Source organism: Acanthochromis polyacanthus, chromosome 8 (genome assembly GCF_021347895.1).
Source record: "Acanthochromis polyacanthus isolate Apoly-LR-REF ecotype Palm Island chromosome 8, KAUST_Apoly_ChrSc, whole genome shotgun sequence".
In the NCBI taxonomy this organism is placed as follows: Eukaryota; Metazoa; Chordata; class Actinopteri; family Pomacentridae; genus Acanthochromis; species Acanthochromis polyacanthus.
In genome coordinates, this window is record NC_067120.1 from 40,243,567 (window position 1) to 40,270,280 (window position 26,714).

Here is a 26,714-nt window from a genome sequence, read left to right on the forward strand (position 1 = left end):
TGAATAATCTTTCTGTTAACACGTCTGTGATATACTTGAGCTTCACCCATTGACTGTATAAATAAGGCTTCACCGAACTACCGCATCCTCTGATTTCCGGCGCTCTAGGAGCCTATTCGTTGCGCTGATTGGTTGTATACCTACCCAATTGCTGCAGAGTGATTTGATAGACAACCTTTTAGCCCGCCTCCCTCCCTGTCGAGCGTGCCTAGACCCTTGGGTGTTCAGAGCATGGGTCTAGCGCGGCTAGGCTAGTAGACTCCCGCTCTTGCAGACTTTACGTGATGATGGTAAAGACGTCACATTACGTATGACTGAAGTCCGCGAGGGCTCAGTCTGCAAGTCCAGAGGGTGGAGATATGGATGCAGCCTAAATGTCACGTGTGTGTGCAGTGTGTTGTGTGGACGAGTGTTTAATGGTTGAAGGGTGATAAGCAGCAGCTGAGCTCAGAGATAAGTGGACTGTGAGGCCACACAGCGACTGTTTGTGTGATATAGTTGAACTTCATGCCCATAAAGACGGTGAACAGCTCTGGATGTCTCACTGCATCACAGCTTTGGTTCACTCTGCAGAGCTCCAGTTCACTGATCACACCTGACAGAGTTTGATCCTAATCAGTGAAAACATGCTGATCAGCTGACAGCGTTCTTCTTTCAGTGCTGGAACAACAACTGCAGCAGCAGCATGTCTCTGATCAGTCTGTCCAGAACAGTTAGTAAATGTGTCTTCAGCTGAGCAGCATCAGAGCATGTTGAAGGAAGGAAACCACACAGCTGGAGTTAGATGTAGTCATGTGGTCTCCAGGAAACAGAGGAGGAGCAGCTCTGAGTGAGACAAAAACATTAGAAGGAAACGAACAGTTCAGACTCCATTTTACAGTCGACAGAGGAGGACAACATGGTGAGTGTTAGTTTAATGTTATTATTGTTCTGCTGTCAGAAAACCTTCTTTGTGTTCTCGGTGTTTTTAAATCACAGGAGTGTTTTAATACTGACTGCTGAGGAAGCTTTTATCTGGTGAATGATCTTTACTGAAAACTGCTTCACTTGTTCTTCTACATTTTAAAACTGGACAGATATTTAAAGATGTCAGTAACTAAAGGTGTGTTGGTGCAGCAGAGAACCAGGTCCAGAAGAAGGAACCTCTGTTGGGGTTCTCCTTGATAAACTAGGATCTTAAAGTACTGTACAGTTAAGATGTTGACCATATTAAGGTGGTGGGAGGATGATTAGACTGAACTGGTTCTACCTCTGTAGGCCTCCACTCTGGTTACTTTGCTCTAAACATCATCTCTCTCTCTCTGAGGATCCACACCTCTTTCCTGTAGTTTGTTTCCTCATTTATTTCTGCCTGGTAACTCACACACATGCCTCACTCATCACCACCACCAACACTTCATTTGGATTCCTCACACCTCAGGCTTCTTATTGTTGGTCCTGATATTTTGAAACTAAACACAGATGTGGCATCTGAAACTTGTTTCTCCTCTTTGTCACTGGCTGTGAGCTAGCTTATGACATGTCCTGTGTGATCCCAGATATCTCAGAAATCAAAAAATGAACCAGTTTCTCTTGTTAATGAAATATATACAATATAAACTGCTTCAGTCATGCAGACTGGTGGTGAATCAGAAAGTAAACGTTGGGCCTGTTTTCACAGCAATGATTTATTTTTTGTCATATCTCTTGGATCTTTACAGGATAAAACATGACGATGGCTAAAGAAGACCTTCTGAGGACTTTGAAGAGTTGGAAGAAGAGGAGTTTGAAAAATTCAAATGGTTCTTGAATCAGGACAATGTCCTAGAAGACTCCAAATCAATCCCAAAGTGTCGACTGGAGAAGGCAAACAGGATCAACACTGTGGATCTAATGGTCCAGACCCATGGTACTACAAATGCCCTTAAAGTCACTCAGGAGGTTTTAAAGAAGATGGATAGAAATGATCCGGTTCCAGCAAAAATCTCAAGAACCATCAAAGAACCTACAGGTAAGTCAGGTGAAGATTAAGTGGGATGTTCCAGAGATACCAAGAAGAACACATAGATGTTAGAATGATTAATTAACATGATACATCTGGAATAAGCAACAATAGGACCAAAAATATCCACAGTAGCAGCACAAACCATTAATGTCAAGTTTCCTTGTGACCAACAAATGAGATGTGACTCAATCTGGGGAAAACGTAAAACACATGATGCACCTGGGAATCAGTGGCTTGGATCAGCCAATATTTTCTGACCTAATTCTGATTAAAACCAGGAGAAGACTAAACCAACAGAAACTGACCCAAAATTTAGCATAAAGATAAAATATTAGATAACAATCTGTACATGAAAACGATTAAGTCAAAATGAGTTCATGAATTGCAGAAGATAGATCTGAGGTTCATCCCAGACACACTTTGTCCATGTGGACGACCAAAGTAAACACAACTGCAGCTGGTGTCTCCAGTCTCTGAGTTTAAGGCTTTAAGGCAAACTAATGTGCACATTTTCCAAGAAAGATGTCATCAGACTTCACACCAACACTAAAAATATTACACAACCATCATTCACACATCTGTACACATGAAGGTGTGTCCATGTGTGAGTGGAGTTAGTGATCTGCAGAACGTATACTTCTAAGACCTCTAAATATACACAAACATTTCTCAGTACACATATACACAAATTATCTCCACAGCAGTCAATAAGAAGAAGAAGCCTAATTCACATTTCTGCTAACTTGCTCCAGAGGAGGTCATGGTCAGAGTTGGGAATTGAATCAGCTGCAAGAAGCGTCTTCCTTTCACCAGTTCTTCTTCTGACAATTCTCTCTGAGTGATCCAGATACTCAGATGAAGTTTTATCTGCAAACTTGTTGATCTGTACATGAGTGAACTGCACTGAATAACACATTGTAATGTGTTGTGTTGCCATGGCAACCCACATGCATTCAAAAAAATTCTTCTTTCAAGTCTTTTTATTTATTAAACAAAATATTAATGCAACACATAATACAAAGTACAAAGGACTTTTTTATATTTCTCATAACAAAATATTTATTTAAAATAAAACATATTACAGGAAGAAAATATAGAAAATAATAATAAAAAATAAGGAAATAAATAAAAGAAAAATATAGGGGGGGGAGGGAACAGTGGGCTATTCAGAAACTATAGTTAGTCTCTGAAAGAAATCTATAAAATTTTGTTTCAGAGCTACGATTGTATATCTGATTGTTTCTAGATCTAAACAGGACATAATCTTATCCATTGTGCATGCGAGGGGATGAAGAATCTTTCCACTTAAGTACTATAGCACGTCTGGCCAATAACAGTAGAAAACATTGTTACTTGGTATTGGCAGTTAAGCTCTGGGCTAAAAAATAGTATCAGGTTTGATTTCATGCTGTAGAACTTCAGAGATTGTGAGAAACACAGAATGCCAAAATTGTACCAATGAAGGGCAGGACCAGTACATGTGAAGCAAAGTACCAGGTGCGCTACACTCACTAATTGAGTACAATACGTGAAAACCTTGGAGAAGTGTACACAGTGAACAATCTTAAATTGAATAAGAGCGTGACGAGCGCACATTGATGTAGTATGAACCTGCCAAGAATAGAGAATCAATAAGAATATCATTTTGATTTAATGGTGGCTACAGGAGGGCTTTGCAAATTGGAAATTAAATTATACAGAACTGATATTATACCCTTAGAGGTTGTTTGATTGATAAAACATCATCAACAGAATTATCAGGAGTTTTGAGGAACTGTGTGGTCATGGTCTGTACAAAGTGTCTGATCTGGAGAAAGCCAAAAAAATGGCAGAAGAAATGTCAAATTTAGTGGAGAGTTGAGAGAAACTTGCAAATTGACCATCAAATATAAAGCAATGATTTAAACCTTTTCTATGCCATATGTGAAAAAAGTGATGGAAATACAGCAATTGGACTTTGTAATGAAAAAGACTGGAGACTGAAATTTTTCCTAAATTGAGACCAAATTCTGAGAGACTGTCGAACTACTGTTATTACCGGACATGGATAAGACGAGGGGAGTGGTGAACCTAAAATCGCCGGTAGGGAGGTTTCATTCCCCATGGGACTCCATAGAAATCCAAATAGGTGGATTGAGTTCCAAGTAAAAGTATTTCCAATACAGCATACTTCTGATATTTGCTGCCAGTAGTAATATTGAAATTAGGCAGGGCCATGCCTCCCACAGGCTTAGGTCTTTGGAGAAAGACTTTCCTCAGCCTTGGATGTTTACCATTCCAAATAAATGAGGATCAAAGAGTCCAAGGATTTAAAAAAGATTTAGGAATCAAAATAGGGAGACACTGAAACAAATATAGAAATTTGGAAGTAACATCATGTTTATAAAATTTATTCTGCCAATTAGGACAGAAAAAGTGTGGACCATTTAGATAGAGTTTGCTTCACTGATCAAGGGGGGGGATTATTTTTAAACAAATGATTAAATTGACATATCCCAAGATAATTAAAATGATCAGTGACAATTTTAAATGGAAAATTTTCAAGATCTTGAATGCAAATCTTTTCATCAATGGGAAATAATTCACTCTTATTGAAATTAATTTTATATCCAGAGAGCTGACTAAAACCATCCAGAATGTTTAGCACAGTAGGAAAAGATATAAAAGAATATCGTCAGCGTACAGTGAAACCCTATGCTCAATGCCGCCTCTACAAATGCCTACCAAATCCCCGCTCCCACGAACAGCAATTGCTAATGGCTCAATTGCCAAGGCAAAAGCAATGGGCTTAAAGGACAGCTCTGCCTCATTCCGCGGTAAAGTCTAAAATAGTCGGAATAACGACCGTTTGTTAACACTGATGCCAAAGGACACGCATAAAGAAGTTTTATCCAGGAACAAAAGAAACCAAAACCAAACTCTCCAAAGTAAAACAAATACTCCCACTCAACCCTATCAAATGCCTTTTCAGCATCCATACTAACAAGACATTCAGGAATACTGTGGTGAGGAGTATAAATAATATTATAAAGACGCCGCAAGTTAAAAAAAGAGTGGCGGTTCTTAATGAATCCAGTTTGGTCAGGTGAAATTATAGAAGGGAGAATCTTTTCCAATCTGCAGAAAATTCTTAAATCTGGGTTTCATGTTTGGTCCTAACTGGCTCTCCAGTCTGTTCTACTGCTGGTGCTGCAGTCAATAAGATTCATTTCACTTTGCTTTAAGTGTAAACATTAGTGACATCCTTTATAATGGGAGAGACTTAAATATTGAGTATCGTGTTTAAATGAATGAATGAAGTTTAAAGTTTAACAGCTCCAGTGTTCAGCTGTAAGTTAAAAATAAACAGCTGCATTGAGAGTCATTGAGTGGGAAAATACTTTTAACTCACAGCATTAACAGTTTAATACCAAAATTACTCTCTGGAATCATTTGTAGTTATATTTTTGAATATTTTTTATAGTTCTACATTATAACAACCTGTTGACTGAAGTTGGTGACACATGATTTGTTCATTTTGTGCAGAAGAAGAGTCACATGACTCATTAAAAGATCCATTTTATGTGATTGAACACACTGTCTGAAGATAAAAACCTGGTTAACAAAGAAAGATGATAACCACCTTCATGATCCCCATTATCTCTGCCTGAGGTTTTAAGTTTTGTCAGTCCCACTTCCACAAAGAAAGCCTGTCTCTGTTGAACTTGTTTGTTTTTCATGCATCACTTCTTCACCCTTCAGATGTCCTCAGTTGTATATAAATGTGTAGATTTTTCCTCTGACTCTGTTTGCTGTCGTTAAACTCCGATTTTAATGTCTGTCAAACCCCAGTAAAACTGTTCGTCTTTGCTGGGACTCAGTCTGTGTTTGCTTCATCCTTTCTGATTCAAAGACACAAAGGATGAGTTTACAATAAAACCTTCCACCCAGTGAGGACCTGACAGTCCAATAAGATGCATATTGCCAGAATATGATTTTATTCATTTATTTACATTTTTAACAGTTTCTTCTCATTTGTGTAATTTCTTGTTTTTGATTCAGATATTCTGTCCGGGTTTAAAGACAAACTCAAGTCTAACCTAAAGAAGAGGTTCCAGTGCGTGTTTGAGGGCATCGCTAAAGCAGGACAGCTGACCCTCCTGAATGAGATCTACACAGAGCTGTACATCACAGAGGAGGGACTGCAGAGTTCAATGATGAACATGAGGTCAGACAGATTGAAGCAGCATCCAGGAAAGCAGCCAGAGCAGAAACAAGTATCAGAGCAGAAACAGCCATCAAACCAGAAAACATTCTTGTAGACCCATCTGGAAAAGGCATACCAATCAGAACAGTGATGACACAGGGAGTGGCTGGCATCGGGAAAACAGTGTTAACACAGAAGTTCACTCTGGACTGGGCTGAAGGTGAAACCAACCAGGACATACAGCTCATGTTTCCATTCACTTTCAGAGAGCTGAATGTGGTGAAAGAGAGAAAGTTCAGTTTGGTGGAACTTGTTCATCACTTCTTCAGTGAAACCAAAGCAGCAGGAATGTGCAGCTTTGAAGACTTCCAGGTTGTGTTGATCTTTGACGGTCTGGATGAGTGTCGTCTTCCTCTGGACTTCCACAACAATGAGGTCCTGACTGATGTTAGAGAGTCCACCTCAGTGGATGTGCTGCTGACAAACCTGATCAGGGGGAAGCTGCTTCCCTCTGCTCGCATCTGGATAACCACACGACCTGCAGCAGCCAATCAGATCCCTCCTGACTGTGTGCACATGATGACGGAGGTCAGAGGGTTCACCGACCCACAGAAGGAGGAGTACTTCAGGAAGAGATCCAGAGATGAGGAGCAGGCCAGCAGCATCATCTCCCACATGAAGACATCACGAATCCTCCACATCATGTGCCACATCCCAGTGTTCTGCTGGATCACTGCTACAGTTCTGGAGAAGCTGCTGAGAACCAAAGAGGGAGGAGATCTGCCCAGAACCCTGACTGAGATGTTCATCCACCACCTGGTGGTTCAGGTCAAAATCAAGAGGGTCAAGTATGAAGGAGGAAAAGAGACAGATCCACACTGGAGTCCAGACAGCAGGAGGATGATTGAGTCTCTGGGGAAACTGGCTTTTGAGCAGCTGCAGAAAGGAAACCTGATCTTCTATGAGTCCGACCTGACAGAGTGTGGCATCGATCTGGAAGCAGCCTCAGTGTACTCAGGAGTGTTCACACAGATCTTTAAAGAGGAGAGTGGGCTGTACCAGGATAAGGTGTTCTGCTTCGTCCATCTGAGTGTTCAGGAGTTTCTGGCTGCAGTCTACATGTTCCACTGTTACACCAACGGAAACACTGAGGTGCTGAAGAAGTTCCTGGGAGAAGACTACATGAACTCACCCCTGGATATTTTCCTGGACAGAGTCATGAATAAATGCCTCAGCTGTAGAAATGGTCACCTGGACCTGTTTGTTCGCTTCCTTCATGGTCTCTGTCTGGAGTCCAACCAGAGACTCTTAGGAGGTCTGCTGCGTCGGACAGAGAAATGTTCAGAAGTGATCCAGAGAGTCATCAACAACCTGAAGATGAAGAAACCAACATTTCTCCAGACAGATGCATCAACATCTTCCACTGTCTGATGGAGATGAAGGATCTCTCAGTACATCAGGAGATCCAAGAGTTCCTGCAGTCAGAGAACAGATCGAAGAAGAAACTCTCTGTGATCCACTGCTCAGCTCTGGCCGACATGTTGCAGATGTCAGAGAAGGTTCTGGATGAGTTGGACCTGGACAAGTACAGAACATCATATGAGGGAAAACAGAGACTGATTCCAGCTGTGAGGAACTGCAGAAAGGCTCGGTGAGTCCAGATGTGATGAACATGATCAGTCAGAGTAGATCAGGAGTTCAGTTCTTCACATGTTCTCACTAGAACATCTCATTCTTCTTCATGTTCCACTTGTTTATTTCAAACATTATGTCAGCTGTGTTTAGTCTCAGATGTTCTTCTGCTGCTTCAAATGTTGTGAAAATGTTGAGTTTTAAAGCTGACAAATGAATGAAGACAGTTTTTCTGTGTCATTCTAATAATTGTTCCATCAGACAGTTTTTTCTTCTGAGGTTCTTCCGTTGGCTGATGGAGGAAACATGCAGATCTGCTGAAACTCATGAAGAACTGTAGAGGTTCTTTATGTGGAAGCATTTTACAGTTTTCAGTGAAGCAGTAAAGTTATTATCACATGAGGAGATCCTGAAATCTTTTCTAATCAAACAGATTTGATCAGATTATTTCTCTCCTCTTCAGAGTTTAGAATCAGATCTGTGTCATTAACAAACATTTCTGAAGTCTGACAGAAATGATTGAAGGAATTCTTGCTGTCACTGATGTGAACTGAATCTGAATTACACTCAACAAAAATATAAACGCAACACTTTCGTTTTTGCTCCCATTTTTTTATGAGATGAACTCAAAGATCTGAAACTTTGTCCACATACACATATCACCATTTCTATCAAATATTGTTCAAATCTGTCTAATCTGTGATAGTGAAACACTTCTCCTTTGCTGAGATTATCCATCCACCTCACAGGTGTTCCACATCAAGATGCTGATTAGACACCATGATTAGTGCACAGGTGTGCTTTAGACTGTCCACAATAAAAGGACACTCTGAAAGGTGCAGTTTTGTTTCAGTGGGGGGGGTCCACTCCTCTTCAATGGCTGTGTGAAGTTGTGGATATTGGCGGGAACTGGTTCCACGCTGTCGTATACGCCGATTCCAGAGCATCCAAACATGCTCAATGGGTGCATGTCGGTGATTATGCTGGCCATGCAGAACTGGGACGTTTTCAGCTTCCCAACAATTGTGTACAGATCCTTGCAGCATGGGGCCGTGCATTATCCTGCTGCAGCATGAGCTGATGTTCTTGGATGTATGGCACAACAATGGGGCCTCAGGATCTGGTCACGGTTATCTCTGTGCATTCAAAAAATGAATCAATAAATGCACCCTGTGTTCTTGTCCATAACAGATGCCTGCCCATTAACATAACCCACCGCCACATGGGCCACTCCATCTACAACACTGACATCAGAAACCGCTCACACCACACGACGCCACACACGCTGTCTGCCATCTGTCCTGAACAGTGTAAACCGGGATTCATCCGTGAAGAGAACACCTCTCCAATAGGGCTGGGCGATATGACGATGGATATCATCTGGACGATAGAAAATGTCTATCGTTTTATGTGAAGATCCTATCGTTTATCTCGCGGTGTTGCAAAACACGCTTTACAGCTGTATTTTACGTCACCGACGTGCTTACGGCAAGCCCAGACACGTGGCAGCAGCAGTGTTGCCAACTGAGGGACTTTCTCATTAAATCTAATGACTTTCAAAGCGTCCTAGCGACTTTTTTTGTCAAAAGTGACTAGCGACAAATCTAGTGACTTTTTGTGCCGTTTTGGAGACTCTGACAGGAAAACTCAGATCATTCTGCAGTTACTGTCCTCAACGAGCAGCAGATGCCTGCTGTGAGCTTCTCCCCGTCCCAAAGCACAGGCTGTCAGTCCAGTAACCCACAGCAGTCCCAGTGAGGGGAGGGGGAGACCCACATCCTCTGCGGCCAGACGGCAGATGAATCACGCATGCGCAGTCACTACAGATCCCATCCAGACTTACGGAGCGGAATATAATGAAAATGTTTCTTCACTGTCATACTAAATAAACCACAGCATTTGGCCTCTAGTTCAAAACACATTTTGGGTGTTTTATACTCACTAAGAGGGGGAACTTCTGTCATATGGCGGTGGTTTGGATTTAAAAAGATCGACAAGGATCAGACTACCGTACTTTGTAAGGTATGCCGCTACCCGGTCCCATTCATTCATTGAATTTACCAAAAAAATATGCTATATCGTGATGTATATCGTATCGGGATATAAATAAACTATATCGGGATATAAAATTTTGGTCATATCGCCCAGCCCTACTCTCCAACGTACCAGAGGCCATCAAATGTGAGCATTTGCCCACTCAAGTCAGTTACGACGGCAAACTGGAGTCAGGTGGAGACCCCGATGAGGACGACGAGCATGCAGATGAGCTTCCCTGAGACGCTTTCTGACAGTTTGTGCAGAAATTCTTTGGTTCTGCAAACTGATTGTTTCAGCAGCTGTCCGAGTGGCTGGTCTCAGACCATCTTGGAGGTGAACATGCTGGATGTGGAGGTCCTGGGCTGGTGTGGTTACACGTGGTCTGCGGTTGTGAGGCTGGTTGGATGTACTGCCAAATTCTCTGAAACTCCTTTGGAGACAGCTTATGGTAGAGAAATGAACATTCAATACACGAGCAACAGCTCTGGTTGACTTTCCTGCTGTCAGCATGTCAATTGCACTCTCCCTCAAATCATTGTGCTGTGTGATAAAACTGCACCTTTCAGAGTGTCCTTTTATTGTGGGCAGTCTAAGGCACACCTGTACACTAATCATGGTGTCTAATCAGCATCCTGATATGGCACACCTATGAGGTGGGATGGATTATCTCAGCAAAGGAGAAGTGCTCACTATCACACATTTAGACAGATTTGTGAACAATATTTGAGAGAAATGGTGATATTGTGTATGTGGACAAAGTTTTACATCTATGAGTTCATCTCATAAAAATGGGAGCAAAAACAAAAGTGTTGCGTTTATATTTTTGTTGAGTGTAGTTTTGGTTCTTAGTTGTTATTTCACATTATTTTCGTTTTCCTGATGAAACTTGTTCTTTGCCGTTAGTGTTACATGTAATATTCAATTTTTGTCCCTTTAAAAGACTCAGAAGTAGTTTTTGAAATGTTGTGGATTGATAAATAAATATCGTAAAGACTCCAACATAACTGTCCATGGCAGTGATGAGATGATATTGATGCTGTAACAGTGATTTGGTTTCTCAGGTAGAGAATAATCCTGAGATCAATGCAGTGATTGAGTCTCTTGTCCAACAGTTTCTGTCTGAAGCTTTTTAACTTGGACATGAGGCTCCATAAACTACTGATCAGACAAAGACTGACGCTGCAAAGTGTGTTGGACTGAGTCATGGAGCATTTTATTGATCTGAAGTCAGCTGTTGGTTCTAAAGAGGGAAGTGGTTCCAGAGTCCAGATGTGACATCTTTCCTGATGTTCAGTTCCTCACAGAGAAACTCTGTTTTGTTGTTGCTGCAGAGAAGAGTGGAATCAGGAAATGCTCAGAGGTGTGAATATTTCAGAGCAGAATGCTAGAAGTCAGACTTTTTCCAGAGATGTGATGGACACAAAGCACAGAGTTGTGTTTTTAACGCTACAAACCTTGATAACATGTTTGTGAGACATTATGGTGGAAATAATTCAACTTTACTGGTTTGTTCTTTGTTTTTGTGATCAACAAGTTTTTCAGAATCTCTATAAAGAACGTTGAGGACTAAAGTTGACACAGTGGTCTGTCATCACAGGAGAATATTTCCTGATGTTCATATTAATGGTGTTCAGGTGTGATGTTGTCCAGTGATCAGTTTGGTTTGTGTAGCGTTTGACAGCAGACTGTAAATGTTGAGTGATGGAGGTGAAGCTGACAGCAGCAGGTCCACAGCAGAGACATCATCATCTTTCTACTGGAACTGTTGACTGAAGTCAACTCGGTCACAATGGGAGACGCCAGTGTTTACAAACAGTGATGTCACGAAGTCATGTGATTACCGCGCTGGTTGGCAAGAGGAACCAGAGGAACAATGGCTGACGATAACAATGCGAACTATCCTTGTCCAATTATGCTCAATCCTTATCACCTGAGGCCTGACAAATAAACGTGAGTAAGCTGAGATATCAGGGAAACAGTAAAACCTTGACAGATCCCTACAATTTGAAGACTGGGTGGGTTGACGATCCTTCATTGTGGCCGGACATTTCCTTCACCGACATTTATTTTTACTTGATTGACACCCCTGGGCAGTTCACCCACCCACCCAAAAATATATAATTATGAATTAAAAATAATATATCTTCTGTTAATCTTCAACAAGATGTCAAAGAAACATCAAGAAGTTGCTGTATTTTTGTCTGCAGTATGGCTTCTATGTAACAGTAACAGACCCACAGCATTGGTGATCGAAAATAGGAAAATTGTAAAAAAAAACTATCACTAGACGCATACAGAAACAAATATGGTTACAAATATGAGGCTGCTGGCTTAAGGAGATGTTATTGAAGATACTTCATTCGACTTTAGTGCACTTTCATCGCCTAAAAAGCGATCGGTAACACATGGCAACGCTGAACCAAACCGAAAGTGTAGAGATCGCTTCACACGAAGGATGCGACACTAAATCAATATCTTTTGGTAAATAAGCTCAAAGTTGGACATACTAAACATGCTAAACTGTTGAATAGTTTACCTGAAGAAAAGTGGGAGCCACAAACACGATCTCTGCTGCTTACTGGGGTACAATTTTTCCTGTTGATGGCTGAAGCCACCGCCATCTTCTCTCTCCTGAAATCGGTATTCGGTGAAATTTCAAGCCTGATCCTTTCTCAAAACGCTTCGTACAACCAACAACTACACATGATATTACCATTGTGGTAAATACATGTGCAATTTCTTTCATGAAAAGCGATAACTTTATGTATTTGTTTCAAACCCAATACCGTTCTCGTAGCAAGCCGTTATGTTACTTCTGGTTCTTGCCAACCAGCAGCGGCCTTGTACCACGTGACCATAACAAATGACGACACGCTGGCTTTCCTATATCCTGAGTCTAGTAAAAACGGGACAGAAAATGTTCTCCTCATCCAGATGTTCTCCTGAGAACGTTTTGGAGTCAAACATGGGATCAGATCACACTGACAGACTGTGGACAGTATGGAAGCCTGAATGGAAGTCCATCTTCTGTCCTCCATCTGCAGATGAAATCAAAGAAAGATTCAAAGTGTGCAGTTGTGAGAGAGGCTGATGAGAATTCAGTTTGATGTCAAACAGTCAGAGAAGATCAGCTGAAGCACTGATGTGAAGAAGTAAATGTCCAACAGGACCAGTCCAGATGTTCTGCTGTCAAATGCATGAAGGAAACATAAAGTGTCCTCTTTCATAGCAACATGTTTTATCATTTATGTCTCATTACAGACTTCCTGACTGTGGACTCTCAGAGAGTCACTATGAAGTCGTGGCCTCAGCTCTGAAGTCCAACCCCTCCCATCTGATAGAACTGGATCTGGGCTGGAATTACACCCTGGAGGATGCAGGAGTGAAGCATCTTTGTGATGGACTGCAGAGTCCAAACTGTAAACTGGAGACTCTCAGGTCAGTTCACTGTTGATGGTTTATCAATATATTCAGTTAAATCCTTGACTGAAGTTTGAAGTTTTGTTGATAAATTTAGAGTATTTTCCTGAAAACAGTGTGAAGATGTTTGAGATTGTTGAAGTGTGAATAAATGCCCTGATCAGCTGACTGCAGAGTTCCAGATGGAGGACAGAATCCACAGTCCTGATGTGTGTCTGAATGTAAAGCTGATGTGAAAGTGATGTGAGGCTTCAGCAGTGTGACTTCCACACATCCAGTCAGTATGTTTGTGTTTCCACAGTGTTTGTGCTGAGCTGCAGTGGAGCCTCAGGAAGTCAAAGAGGAGTTTAGTTGTCAACAGTGTGGAAGTTGATTAGTGTGCTGCTTTTAGAGAAAAGCTGATTGATGAGGAGGGACTGCACAGTGTAGTAGTGGTTAGCACTTTCGCCTTGCAGCAAGAAGATCTTGGTTCAAATCGCGGCCTGGGATCTTTCTGCATGGAGTTTGCATGTTCTCTCTGTGCATGCGTGGGTTTTCTCCGGGTACTCCGGCTTCCTCCCACAGTCCAAAAACATGCTGAGGTTAATTGGTTACTCTAAATTGTCCGAAGGTGTGAATGTGAGTGTGATTGTGTGTCTGTATATGTAGCCCTGTGACAGACTGGTGACCTGTCCAGGGTGTCCTCTGCCTTCGCCCGAGTCAGCTGGGATAGACTCCAGCACCCCCCATGACCCTAGTGAGGATAAAGCAGTGTATAGAGAATGGATGGATGAATGATGAGGACAAAGTAATGTTGATCTGCACATTCAAAACCTGAACACATCTGATGGATCATCAATGATTTTATCTCCATCTTTTGTTCTTTTTTCAGATTGGAGGACTGCAGGTTGTCAGAGATCAGCTGTGATTCTCTGGTCTCAGCTCTGAAGTCCAACCCCTCCCATCTAGAACATCTGGACCTGAGCAGTAACAACCTGAAGGATTCAGGAGTGAAACATCTTTGTGGTTTTCTGGAGAGTCAAGACTGCGTCCTGCAGACTCTGAGGTCAGACATCATGTTTTTTGTGTGCTGATGTAACTGATGTATATGTGTGTCATCATAGAAATAGCCCAGCTGAATTTTCTCCACTTTATTTTCTGCAGAAGAAGTGAATACATGTAACTGTCTTCTGCTGAATTGTCTTCCTGTACTCTGCTTCCACAGCAGCAAACAACGACTGTGTCAGATACATTCTGAACATACATTTTCAATACAAATTTTACAACAATGAAAATACATCAAATACAAAATGAAGAACAATGCCACCTGGTGGCCACATTAGCACAGTGTTTCGGGGTGGGGCGACTGAATGGAAATAAAATGTATAACTTATAAATAAAACACATACCTGCAGAAGAAAGGAATACATGTGACTGTCTTCTGCTGAATTGTCTTCATACAGTCTGCTTCTAAACATATAAACAAAGAACAATGAACATCCGAGCTGTGCTGCATGATTAGACACACAGCACACGTCCTCACTGACAACTCGCGCCAAAACAGCACAACCAAAAACATCTATAAAACTTCAAATAATGGTCAGAAGAAAACAACACAGCTATACATTAAAATAATACCAATGATAAATAATATTCACCGAAGACTACAACATAAAACGCTAAATATATAAAGAAAACAACATGAAATGACAGCAGCTAATTATCTTATGACTTACCCACAGCAGGCAAACGATGACTGTGTGAGATATACGGCAGAAGCTACGGAAGCCCCGGAGGCACAAACAGAGCAGGGTGCAAAAAGGCAATTCATATTTACAAAATCAATAAAATAAAGCAAATAAAAAGAACTCATTGAGACAAAATTCTAAAATATTCAAAATAACAGCAAGAAACAGGAAATGAAAATAATATTTTTTTCAAAAAATGAACTTTTAACTCCGTTACACTGAGATGAATGTGATGTAAAGTTGTGGTGACTCTAAACTGCAGCCATCAGGCTGATGTTCTACTGATCCACACTGAGGATCTTCATGGTAACATCTATATTCTTTTCTCTGGTTTGAGTCATTTAAATCTTAAATCATATGGTCATATTTGGCTGATGGAGCACCTATTAGGTCACACACATGTATGAACATCCACACTCAGGGCTCCAGGCTCAATAGAAGGTCATTGATTGTCCCTCAAATGTCCAATGTATTTCTGGATATGAGTTACAATAACCTTAGTGTGTGGGGGTGGTGGGGATGTGTGTTTGAATGTGTAGTTCAGGGATGTGTACATATTTGCAGTGTACTTTTGTTCCTACGTGCAGGTGTTTGTGGTCACATGTTGATCTGAGAGCTGCTGGTTGGAACAGTCTCTCTCTCTCTCTGTCTCTCTCTCTGTCTCTCTCTGTCTCTCTCTGTCTCTCTCGCTCTCACACACACACACACACACACACACACACACACACACACACACACACACACACACACACACACACACACACACACACACACAGAGCTCCTCTGCTGGTAAAACCAGTACCTGTCTGAGTTAATCAGTTTCAACAGATTGTAGAGAATCGGTGAGTTTCCACAGAAGCTTTTCCAACCAGAACTGTTAATTTGTGGAGCTTTCTGGGCTCTGATCATTTCATGGAGATGGAAGTGAGATCATATTTATTTATTTCATATCTCTCCTGGAAAGAGCTGACATGTGAAAAGCTCTGGAGATAACCAGCCGACTGGCCACCAGCAGGACTCAGATTATTCTGGTTCTTCTGTTTGTTTAAAGAACTTTTATATTGAATATTGTTTGATAGTTTTATCAGGAATATTTATGATCAGAAAGTAAATACTTTGATGGAACTAATAAACAATAGTGGACACTTTACATGTAAGTTATCGTGTGAGATTTTTTAATGTGATGCTGCTGAAAAACTAATAAAGAAGCATAGAATCAATGTTGTTGCTAATAACTGACAAACAGACTGACAATGCAACACAAAGGAGATGAAAGAAATTCTGTTTTTCATGAACATTGTGGCATTATGTAAAAATGTCATTTAAAAGATTAAAAACCTGAAAATGAATTATTTGGTTATTATGCTCAGAACTGATGTTGGTGTAAAAATGAGTCATTGAAAGTAGAAAAAATGATTTTATATGGAGTTTTTAATGAGAACATTTTTGTTCTGAGTGAGTTTTTAAATGTTCCACTGAATGAAAAATAATAATAATGAAGCATCAGGATTAATGTTGATGATATGTCAGATTGTGATAATCACAAAAATTCCACTGAGTATATGGAAAATAAATCTGCTTTTTTCATTTATGGACATGAACGGGCATTTAAAGGGTTCAGATTCTTGCTGAGGGAGGACATCAATCAATCTCAAAGTTCTATTGATAAATATGCGACGAGTGGCCAAGTAAAATTAATTTCTGTTAATGTCAGTGGACTGTTACTTCATCAAACACGGCAAAATTCTGTCTACATGAGAGAAGAAAAGGCCTGTTTTCAAGATGTACAAGAAACTGAGTTGAATGACAAAGAAGATGAAAAGTTGAATAGAGTGGGCTTCACTCAGCTGTTTCCTCAGGACACGGGAGAAGAGTTTCTGTTCTGATCTAAAGAAGCTACATTCTGAAAAAGAATCTGAAATGAATCATAAGGAGGGCAGATATATTCTGGAAAGGGATAAATAGATGGAACCCAATGACTTTAATGAACATAAACGCACCTCAGGGAAGTGAAATGAGTTTCTTTGAGAAAATCACTGACATGTCATCAGAAACAGATGGTCTGTTGGTAAATAGGAGATTTAAATGCACTTGGAACCAATGCTAGTACGGTCCAAGTAGACAAGTAAAGAAAGTTAACAGGGTTTGTTTTTCATTGGTCTAATGTATATATGGAGAGAGAAAAGAGTTTGAAGACGTCACCTGGTCCTCTGAAAACTGTGATGGACACTTTCCACCATCAATGATGGATGGATGAAGAATGAAATGATGTGAATGTAGAGTCCTGATTGAAGGGTCTCCATGGTTCCAGAACATGAAAATATTTTAGAGTCTGGAGCCTCATTTTGTCCGTGTTTCCTTCTTGTGTGTTTGTGTGACTGTGAGCAGAAAGTGAAATAAATGTGAGTGTTTTTCCTTGTGTTTGTTGCTCAGCATGAGTTTGTGTGGATGGAGCCACTGGTGGAGCTGCAGAGTTTCAGAGCTGAAGTCACTCCGTCTTTATTGAAGCAGCAGCATGTTGTCATTAATATTAATCATGGCTCAAATTATTCCGGCACTGTGCTGGATTTCTGACTTGCAGCGCCTGTGTTTGTCTCGGAAAAAAAAAAGAAACAATGATAGGACAACATTGCCAATCGAGTTCGTCTTCCAGTGGAATGAGGGGAACAGCTTTTGCTGTCAACCAAACTAATATCACTACCCAATGGGAAGTAGAGTGGGGGCAGGTCTTAGAAAAACGTTGAGATCCACCTGCAGTTGATTCCTTACCGGCTCTCAGAGAGCGCAGTGTTCCCTTAAGGCTGCTCAGTCGATGTCTAACAAGTGCACAGTGGTGGATTTGTAGTACAATCACAATCATGTGATCGTCAGCAAGCAGCAGACAGTGTTCACTGGTTGTCATGGTTACAGTGACACCATGGTGCTATCTCTTAATGATACAGAAATCTCTAAGAAATCCATGGATCCAGACTATAAGCTGCATCACTGCCTGATCACTTGGTCTTTGTGTCATTTATGATCTTCCTTGAAAGTTTCATCCAAATCCATTATTCCGCTTTTTCAAATGTTTTGCACAGACAAATAGATGGAAGGGCAAACATTTTTTGTTTTTTTAATGATGAGAATAACTGTAGAGTAACTGCACAACATCTGGCAAATGCAAAAGTGAACACTGCCAAAGCCTCAACACTTATAGAAGAAGTAAAAGATGTCAGAAAGAAAAGAAGAAATAGATATGAATAAAAGGATTCATTACCAGTTCTTGTAGAAACGTAATTTTTAAAAAAATTGAACTGTAGTTGTCTGTAGTAAACTACTTGTTTATTTTCTATTTTTCTATTTATTTCTGGTTATTTAAATGACCAGTTCTTAGAGTACTTTAATGTTTTTTGTTATTATTTGAACTGAACTATAGTTTGCCATTGTAAACTATATCATTGATTGATTTATTTTTTTTGCACTGTAGCCGTTTACATAGTTGTGTTCCAGAATAAATAGTTCCAATGGTGCATATATTGTTAAAAGTTGAATCAATGTCCTTTTTCCATGTCTTACTGATTAGTTGTTAAACAATATATTTGCACCATGTTATAGTCAGATGGAGAACCTACCATGACCGACTGACCTTTATTAGTATTACGATAGTCTGTGGTCTGAGTTTACGAAGGCAGATATCTTAATTTCTTGTTAGTTAGCGAGATTGTACCCTGACTCCCACTCAAAAGTAAAAATGTTCATGCTCAGGATTACTTTTCACTTGAAGTCCTGATTAATGAGAGCTCTTCTTCACTGCTTCTGTTGGACTGTTTGAAGCTGCATCCTGTTGGCTTCAGCTGCTTGGAGTTTCCATTTTCTGAACTTGGACCTTCTGAAGCTTCTTCAGCTCTGAACTCATGATGAAACTCTGAATGATTTCAAGCAGGAACTTTGTCTCCTCAACTCACATCTTTTGTTCTTTATTCAGATTGAGGGTCTGCAGTTTGTCAGAGATCAGCTGTGATTCTCTGGTCTCAGCTCTGAAATCCAACCCCTCCCATCTGGAACATCTGGACCTGAGCTACAACAAGCTGAAGGATTCAGGAGTGAAACATCTGAGTGGTTTTCTGGAGAGTCCAGACTGCATCCTGCAGACTCTGAGGTCAGACATCATGTTTTCAGTGATTCAAAGTTCTCATCTTTGGGTGAATGTTTCTTTTTTCTCATCAGTTTTAATGACTGCTGTGAATCATCCACAGAGTTTTTCTTTTTAAATGTAGTAGGGAGTCATAAAGTCTAGACTCAGTCCAGAGTCAAAGCTAAAGTGTCCTTAAAGTTCTCTGTGCTGAGCTGATAGAAGTCAGTGAGTAGAAGAACTCTCCTCACCTGTCAGCACCTGTTGTGTGTCACATCACTGCAACACTTTAACTGGAAGCTCACCAGTGGCACAAACTCTCTCCTTCATCCTTTCCAGCATTTGGAGCTGTGAGATGACTGAAGTAAAGACAGTGGCTTTATCTGCTGCTCAACCTTTAGATGCTTTTCACCTTTCTGTCCTGGAAGCAAATGTATTTGTCCTCTGTGGTCCAGCAGCTTCTCCTCTGGTAGAATAAATGAACAGATCTCATTGATGAAGCTGCACGTATGAAAAGAAGATTTGAAGGAGATTTAAGGTTGACTTGATGGATAGAAATCCAGATTTCTGCAGCTCTGAACTGATGATGAAACTCTGAATGATTTCAAGCAGGAACTTTGTCTCCTCAACTCACATCTTTGATTCTTCATTCAGATTGGAGTGGTGCAGTTTGACAGAGATCAGCTGTGATTCTCTGGTCTCAGCTCTGAAGTCCAACCCCTCCCATCTGGAACATCTGGACTTGAGCAATAACGACCTGGAGGAGTCAGGAGTGAAACATCTGTTAGATCTTGTGGAGAGTCCAGACTGCAGCCTGCAGACTCTGAGGTCAGTAGAAGGTTCCATCAGTCTCTGCTGCTTCCAGTGTCGTAGTTTCTCTCTGATGTCCGTGATGTGCAGGTGAAGGAGAAATGTTCATGACACTGACTTACTTTATAACTGTTTTTTATTAAAATAAAGAACAGCATCAGTACAGACAGAAGTAGTCTGGAAGGAGCCGGCCAATTGATTCCCTGCTGAACAATGGCCAGCGATCAGTTTTATAGGTTTTCAACATATAGGAGGGTCACAACTTATGGTTCTCTGTTGCCTACCTTATAAAGAAGCAGAGACATCAACCAACCCCCCAAACTCCACAGCTCCTGAAGAGCCTCTAAATCAACATTTTGGACGGAAGAACCTTTATAAGGAGTCTTCCAACAGGAGAACACATTCCATTCTACTAGGCCACATTTGCTTCACTCAAATACCAACTCCTATCAGATACTAAGACAGGCAAAACAGATTCTATTCTACTAACTTACTAAGTAATACATATCTCAGATCAGATACCACATATTTCCCCCCTTCGAGGCTAACAGAGCCTCGAAAACTACAAAAACATCAAGGTCATAAAGGTTACATACAAAATGCTTATGACATGTTCTTTCTGTCCATACTGATTACAGCCTAAATTTAGCAATATAATACATTTGTGGAGTTAATTGTGAAAGCGAAAAACCTGCCAGGCAGCTAACTTCCCAAAATATCCATCAAACAATCAAGGCAGGAAAATTCTGTCATGGTCCCTCTGCCCCAGGCGACCATACTACACTCCAGCCAATTAAAAGAGAGATCCAAAGGATGATGTGAAATGAATGGAAGCAAATGCATGTGGGAATCCCAGAAAGAAAATCAAAATGTCCAAAGTCAGGCTGGTCGACCCATCGGACCCTCCAGTGGACCTGTACCTGCCTAACATTACTGTCCCTAAACAATTGAAACAAAGAAAACGCTTGAGATCCCAATGTACTCATATCAAAAACATTAAATCAATGAAACCCCCATCATAGACACACATACTAATCACAGAGTTATAAAACTCAAAGGCTAAAATAAAACACACTGAAAGTATCGCCAAGTCTAATATCCCTCTACGTAGGGAAGTGTTAGTAAGAACAAACATCTAATGATAAAACTCCAACACTGTAAGCATATGTAAGAACACATGAGCATATCAAACCAACACTCCTCAATAACAGCTCCAGTCGTGATGTATCGTCGTCACATTGTCCATGCTCAGAGTTCTCCATCCACCTTTATTGTCCATTCCATTGTCCATATTCAAACATTCAAGTCCATTTGGCTGCAGTGATCTCCAGACAGCCACTTTTTATTCAGTCTCCCAGATGGCGTCCTGGGAAAACAAAGATCACCCACCAGTATCCTGCAATGACAAAAGACAACATCATGCATCATAAAAAGTCACTCTGTCATCAGATGATCATCAGATTATCATCAGATGATCATCTTACATTTTACAATCCCCCCCTTAGATCAAACCAAATCCCCTGTGAAATGAGGACATCTCTATTGTAAATGACACCCAACAATAAAGGATGAAGGCTATAATGAAGTCTGATATTCAGAATGAAAATTACTCAGCCTGCTTGGATGACACTCCATCAACGACTTTAAACCCCTATGTGGTCAGATGTCAACAGAGCAGTATGTCAACACACCATTACGTTTCTTTTTACTTTATTTTATTTGTTGTTTACAAACACCTTAACATTGCTGATTATAAATGGCTCCTTAAGGCTGTTTTAATTCTCAATTCTGCAAATGCACCCGCTTATGGCCCCAATGAACAAAACCTGAACAAAAGACTTAACAAAAAACTTAAAAGACTGAGCATCTTCCAGCACCCATTAATAATATGAAAACTATGTTCGAATCCTTTTGGCAGTCTTGTGTATTCATAAAACTATCACTAAGTGTAACACTAAACAAATCTGCCGAAAGATCAGTCACTATTGGCTGCTTCACTGACTGTGGATATTTGTTGCTCTGAGGATATAGACTCATTTCCAAAACATCTACTCACTACAAATCTCCCTCCTGGTCTCAACCAATTGCATCTGATGCAGTTTTCTAAGAGTTTCCTCTTCCTGTTGTTTCTGATCATGCTCCCTTCTCCGGCACAGCTTCACCAGATGAGCCACAGCAGCATCTTTGCATTCAGTCATTTTCTCAATGTTTCCTCTCATTTTACACATGTTGGATCATTTTGTTCAATTACACAGAATTAGTAGTAAAATCACAGAAAATAATGAACTTTCATGTGAATGTAAAAAACAGACCAGAAGTGTAAATAACATCAAGATGAAAAATCTGCTTTCTTCAAATATTAATTTGCTCTTTTCTAATGTTTGACCATAAAATGACTGTTTAGCTTTACTTCAATCTGCTAAAAATCTCTTTATTTTAGAAATGTCCTGTTTGACTCTCAGTATTTTTGCAGGTTTTGAATCTTCCAGAAGCATTTGAACATATTTAGTGTCCCTTTGCTGCCAGACTCTGAGTTTTTCTAGAGCAGATGAGATGTTGATGGACACTCAGAGACTGTTGGTTTAAATGGAGCAGCAGTAAATCCATGAGTGAAGAGTTTGTGCAGTAATGAAGCTTGATGACTGTCAGCAGTTTGTTTCCACTGTGGACTGCAGTGAAATGTGCAGAGAAACACACCTGATGCTGACAGTGTGTGCAGGTGTGTGAGCTTGGAGCTCAGTGTGTTCACTCCAACACGTTAACATGAAGCTGCTGCTCTGAACACGTCTGAAGTCCTGATGAGCTGCTCATCAAACTCATTCATCTCCTCTCATCTTTATTCTTCTCTCTGCAGGTGGAAGAAGCGCTGATCAGGACGGTGTTTGTGCTGAGAGGATGAAGTGTGTCCTGATGATCCAGATGTTGAAGCAGCAGCTGGTGTGCAGAGACTCTGACTGGACCATGTTACTGGGAGGTGGACTGGGAACCAGTGTAAAGTGTGTTGTTCTCACTGTATAGTTTAGTGTTGCAGCTCCACACTGAATGATGAAGTGCAGTTAATGTTGACATGATCTGTTGGAGGTTGATGTCAGGTTGCAGAGTGTGCAGGAAGTTTCAGGATGTTTGTGTCGGTGCAGGATTCTATTTCAGTTGACTTTCTATTTCCAGCTGCAGTCAAAGTTGTTGAGCTTCTCTACCTGCAGCACATTGAGCTGATGAGAACAAAGTGTCCTGGAAACATGTCAGCTGAAGCCTTGGAGCCCAGAGAGAGTTTAATGAAACACATTTTACTGGGTTTTCATCACATCATGAAGATGAATCCAGTTTAGTCCTCAAAGGTCCAGCAGCAGCTCTGATTGGACCAGAACCAGACCTCTGATCCATCATGGCAGCAGCAGCTCGTCCACGTGGATCATTCTGCCTCCGTTCACCAAATACTCCAAGTCTGAATGTCTCCAACTTGACTGATGTGTTTTTAAGGTGTGAATATTGAAGTCCTGAAGTTTAATCTTCTCATTGATGTGAACATCTGGTCTTCAATGGTTCAACCTGCTGTGACAGAATAATACAAAGCAGTTCTATGAAGGTGGAAGTTTGGTCCAAACATCTCAATGTTTCTGTTCTGATTCTCCACCAACCATAAAACATTTATTTCCATCCTGAGACGCTGAATTAATTTCCTGTGATTGACACCAATAGAAGCTTTAAAAATGTCGAGTTTGGTTCCAGTCAGAGCAACTTTGTGAGAAAATCTAGTAAAATGAGGTTTTCTGCATTTCTGGTCAGTATCAGGACGATGACTGAGCAGGTTTGATCATGAAAGCAGTCCAATAGTGTCCCAGCTGGAAGAGTTCCATCATATTATTGGTCAGATTTCCTGTAATTCAGCAGCATGCAGCAAACAGAGGCTGCTTCATGAACACACACTCTGACTGTGAGCTGAAAATCCACATTTGATTCTCTCTGACTGATATCTGCCCACTTGGAGTCTCACTTCCAGGTTTTCAGCCTTCATCTGTTTCTGGGAATCTGACATGATGATCTTTTAGTTTTTGTGCTTCTGCTAGCATCACCTCACTGCTGCTAATAATTCAGTCTGAGCTTTTAGAACATCTGGATGAAACGTAATCATGACTCATCTTGTAGAGAACAATCAGAGCCTTGAAGCCTTTAAATAAAGTCTGTCTTCACTGCTGTCAGAGCTGATCGTTGTCAGGACTTTATTCCACCTTGTTTTCTTCCAGTCAAATATCTGAGGGATGAACACCAACAACAGTCCATAAACTGCTCTTTTACAGCTCAGTTGATTTTTTTAGTGTTTTTCTTTATTCACATATTTATCATGTGTCTTTTACTGTGGACTTATTAGTTCATCTCTGTCATTCATTCCAAGCAGTTTATTTACAGACGTCGATGTTTTGTCATGTGTGCAAAATCTGAAATGTAACAGCGCCCTCTGGTGGTCATGTTTGTAACTGCAGATTTCTCTTTAATTTTTCAGTGTGTTGCAGTAAAATGTCATTTGTACCTGGATGAGTTGTATCTGTGTGGACATGACTGTTAGTCTGGATCAGAACAGGACAGACTGTGAGCAGCTTTCTCTGATTTAGTCCTGATATGTGTGTGTAATCCTGAGCACCAAACAAACTAATGTGGGAACAATCAAGAAAGAAGGTTCAGTTGTCCCCCTGCCTTGTAAATGTATTAAATTAATAAAGAAATACAAAAAAGTTGTGGCAGTGCAGTAAAAAAAATTATATCAGTTACTTACTGCCATTGATTATTTTTATTTATTGAAATTGCAATTAATGTCTTCTCTATAATTTACACACTTTACAAAGTCATTCCACGGGCCGGACTGGATCCTCTGGAACGTCACCTTGTTTGTTAGTTTCAGATAAATTCACTGCCGACATGCTGTGACCTCTGACCTCTTCATCATTCAACCAACACGTCAGGACTCTCTGGGATTAAATAGAGGGGAAAAGTCACAAGAGAAAGGGTTAGTCATGTTGTTGATTGACCACTAGATGGCAGCAGTGTCTCAAATCTCCGTCCCTGCAACCGATCAATAATCAATAATAATACTGGCACATTATCATCTGTATTTTGCTCATAGTATCCATCATTTTCTGCAGTTTTTCATCTGTAATATTCATCATTTAGTGCAGTATTTTACGGAGCCCCCAAGGGGACATCCTTCGTGTTGTATTTTCTCTCCTTCCTGTTTGTGTTATATCCCTTCCTGTTGTACTTTCTCTCCTCCGCGTTTGTGTTTTATCTCTCCGCGTTTATTTTTTAAGGAACACTTTTGTCATTTTTGCCCTCCGCCTTTATTTTTTAAGGAACACTTTTGTCATTTTTGCTGTTGACAAGTTTTTTTTCAAAGACGGAGTTCACGTTCAAAGTCGAACTCCGCGTTCAAAGTCGAACTCCGTCTTGGGCCCGAGCAGTGTCACTCAGTCAGTCTGTTGAGCGTGCAGCAGGGGAGTCAGAGGACGGATTCCTACGGTACTACTTCCTGTCCAAACTTAGCTTGGAGGTTTGTTTTGCCTGGCACACCGGCTGATCATCACCCTGGAACATTACACGCCAAACGGTAAATAATTATTTTAATGAATACCACAGTGCTTCGTCTATTGTTCTGAACTCTGCTGATCTCAAGTCACATTAGCCCTTTCTGTATTTATCGCAGTTGGACTGCTTCGGTTTGCACGCCAGCATGAAGCTAAAAGGAGCGCTCGTTTTTTGTCAACGTTTCTACTGACCAAACCGCGACTGTTTCTCTGAATGTATAAAAAGCGCACCGTCCCGCGCGCGGTCCCACTGAACAAAAACGAGCGCTCCTTTTAGCTTCATGCTAGCGTGCAAACCGAAGCAGTCCAACTGCGATAAATACAGAAAGGGCTAATGTGACTTGAGATCAGCAGAGTTCAGAACAATAGACGAAGCACTGTGGTATTCATTAAAATAATTATTTACCGTTTGGTGTGTAATGTTCCAGGGTGATGATCAGCCGGTGTGCCAGGCAAAGCAAACCTCCAAACTAAGTTTGGACAGGAAAAACAAAATCATCTCTGACAAGGTAAATATTTGGGATAACATTAACAAATGCAAATCAACACTTAATAGATGGTTACAAAGAGATCTTTCCATATTTGGGAGAATATTGCTAACCAAAATGGACAGCCTTTCCAGACTTATCTACCCAGCGTACTCTCTTCCAATGAATCATAAGATGATAAAAGCTATTAATAACATAAATTTTAATTTTATATGGAGGAATAAATGTCATTACATAAGTAAAAACGATATGGTTCAATCCTATAAAGATGGCGGAGGAAATGCAATAGACTTTGATAATATGAATGGTTTATTGAAACTAAAATGGCTGAAAAACTTGCTTAACAATATTCACTCTATTTGGTACTACATACCCAACATGATTTTTAATAAGATGGGAGGAATTCACTTGTTATTGAAATGTGATTTTGAATTTAGCAAACTACCAGTGAAGCTTTCTGATTTCCATCAACAGACCCTTCTCTATTGGAAGTTAATCTTTAAACATAATTTCACACCACATAATTCTCCGATATGGAACAACCGGTACATAACTATCAATAGAAAATCGTTCTTTACAAATGACTGGTTTTCTAAAGGTATATGGGCTGTTGCCCATCTTTTAAATGATGAAGGAAACTTCTTGCCGTATGATGTTTTTTGTGAGAAATTTCAAATTGAATGTACGAAGAGAAAATATAGCCAAACAGTTAAAGCTATTCCAATAACATTGCAGTCTATGGT

At 40.5% G+C, this 26,714-nt stretch overlaps 2 protein-coding genes and 2 long non-coding RNA genes across 23 annotated transcripts in view; 2 read left to right on the forward strand and 2 right to left on the reverse strand.

Moving 5' to 3' along the window:
* LOC110970697 (NACHT, LRR and PYD domains-containing protein 12-like) overlaps window positions 1-26,714 on the forward strand; it is a 274,641-nt gene that overhangs the window by 46,286 nt on the left and 201,641 nt on the right. For 4 of the 20 annotated variants that reach the window (XR_007943996.1, XR_007943994.1, XR_007943999.1 and 1 more), the window contains 3 exons: window positions 14,131-14,304; window positions 18,951-19,124; window positions 19,752-19,925. The exons of 4 other annotated variants lie outside the window; for them this stretch is intronic. Coding sequence is in view for 10 of the 16 variants with exons in the window: in XM_051952563.1 (XP_051808523.1) it covers window positions 14,131-14,304; window positions 18,951-19,124; window positions 19,752-19,925 (522 nt within the window). In the remaining 6 variants the exon portion in view is untranslated. Of the gene's footprint in view, window positions 1-14,130; window positions 14,305-18,950; window positions 19,641-19,751; window positions 19,926-22,761; window positions 24,210-26,714 lie in introns of those variants that run through there. 12 more of the 20 variants (XR_007943998.1, XR_007943997.1, XM_051952570.1 and 9 more) reach the window with 9 other exon arrangements.
* Window positions 1-26,714, reverse strand: part of LOC127535223 (uncharacterized) — a 133,962-nt gene that overhangs the window by 29,116 nt on the left and 78,132 nt on the right. The gene's annotated exons all lie outside the window — the stretch shown is intronic.
* LOC127535221 (uncharacterized) overlaps window positions 1-26,714 on the reverse strand; it is an 86,758-nt gene that overhangs the window by 2,001 nt on the left and 58,043 nt on the right. The gene's annotated exons all lie outside the window — the stretch shown is intronic.
* Window positions 485-7,747, forward strand: LOC127535220 (protein NLRC3-like). The gene is made up of 3 exons (XM_051952579.1): window positions 485-901; window positions 1,701-1,990; window positions 6,026-7,747. The coding sequence occupies exon 3, from the start codon at window positions 6,321-6,323 to the stop codon at window positions 7,599-7,601; it is 1,281 nt and encodes a 426-aa protein (XP_051808539.1). The 5' UTR covers window positions 485-901; window positions 1,701-1,990; window positions 6,026-6,320; the 3' UTR covers window positions 7,602-7,747.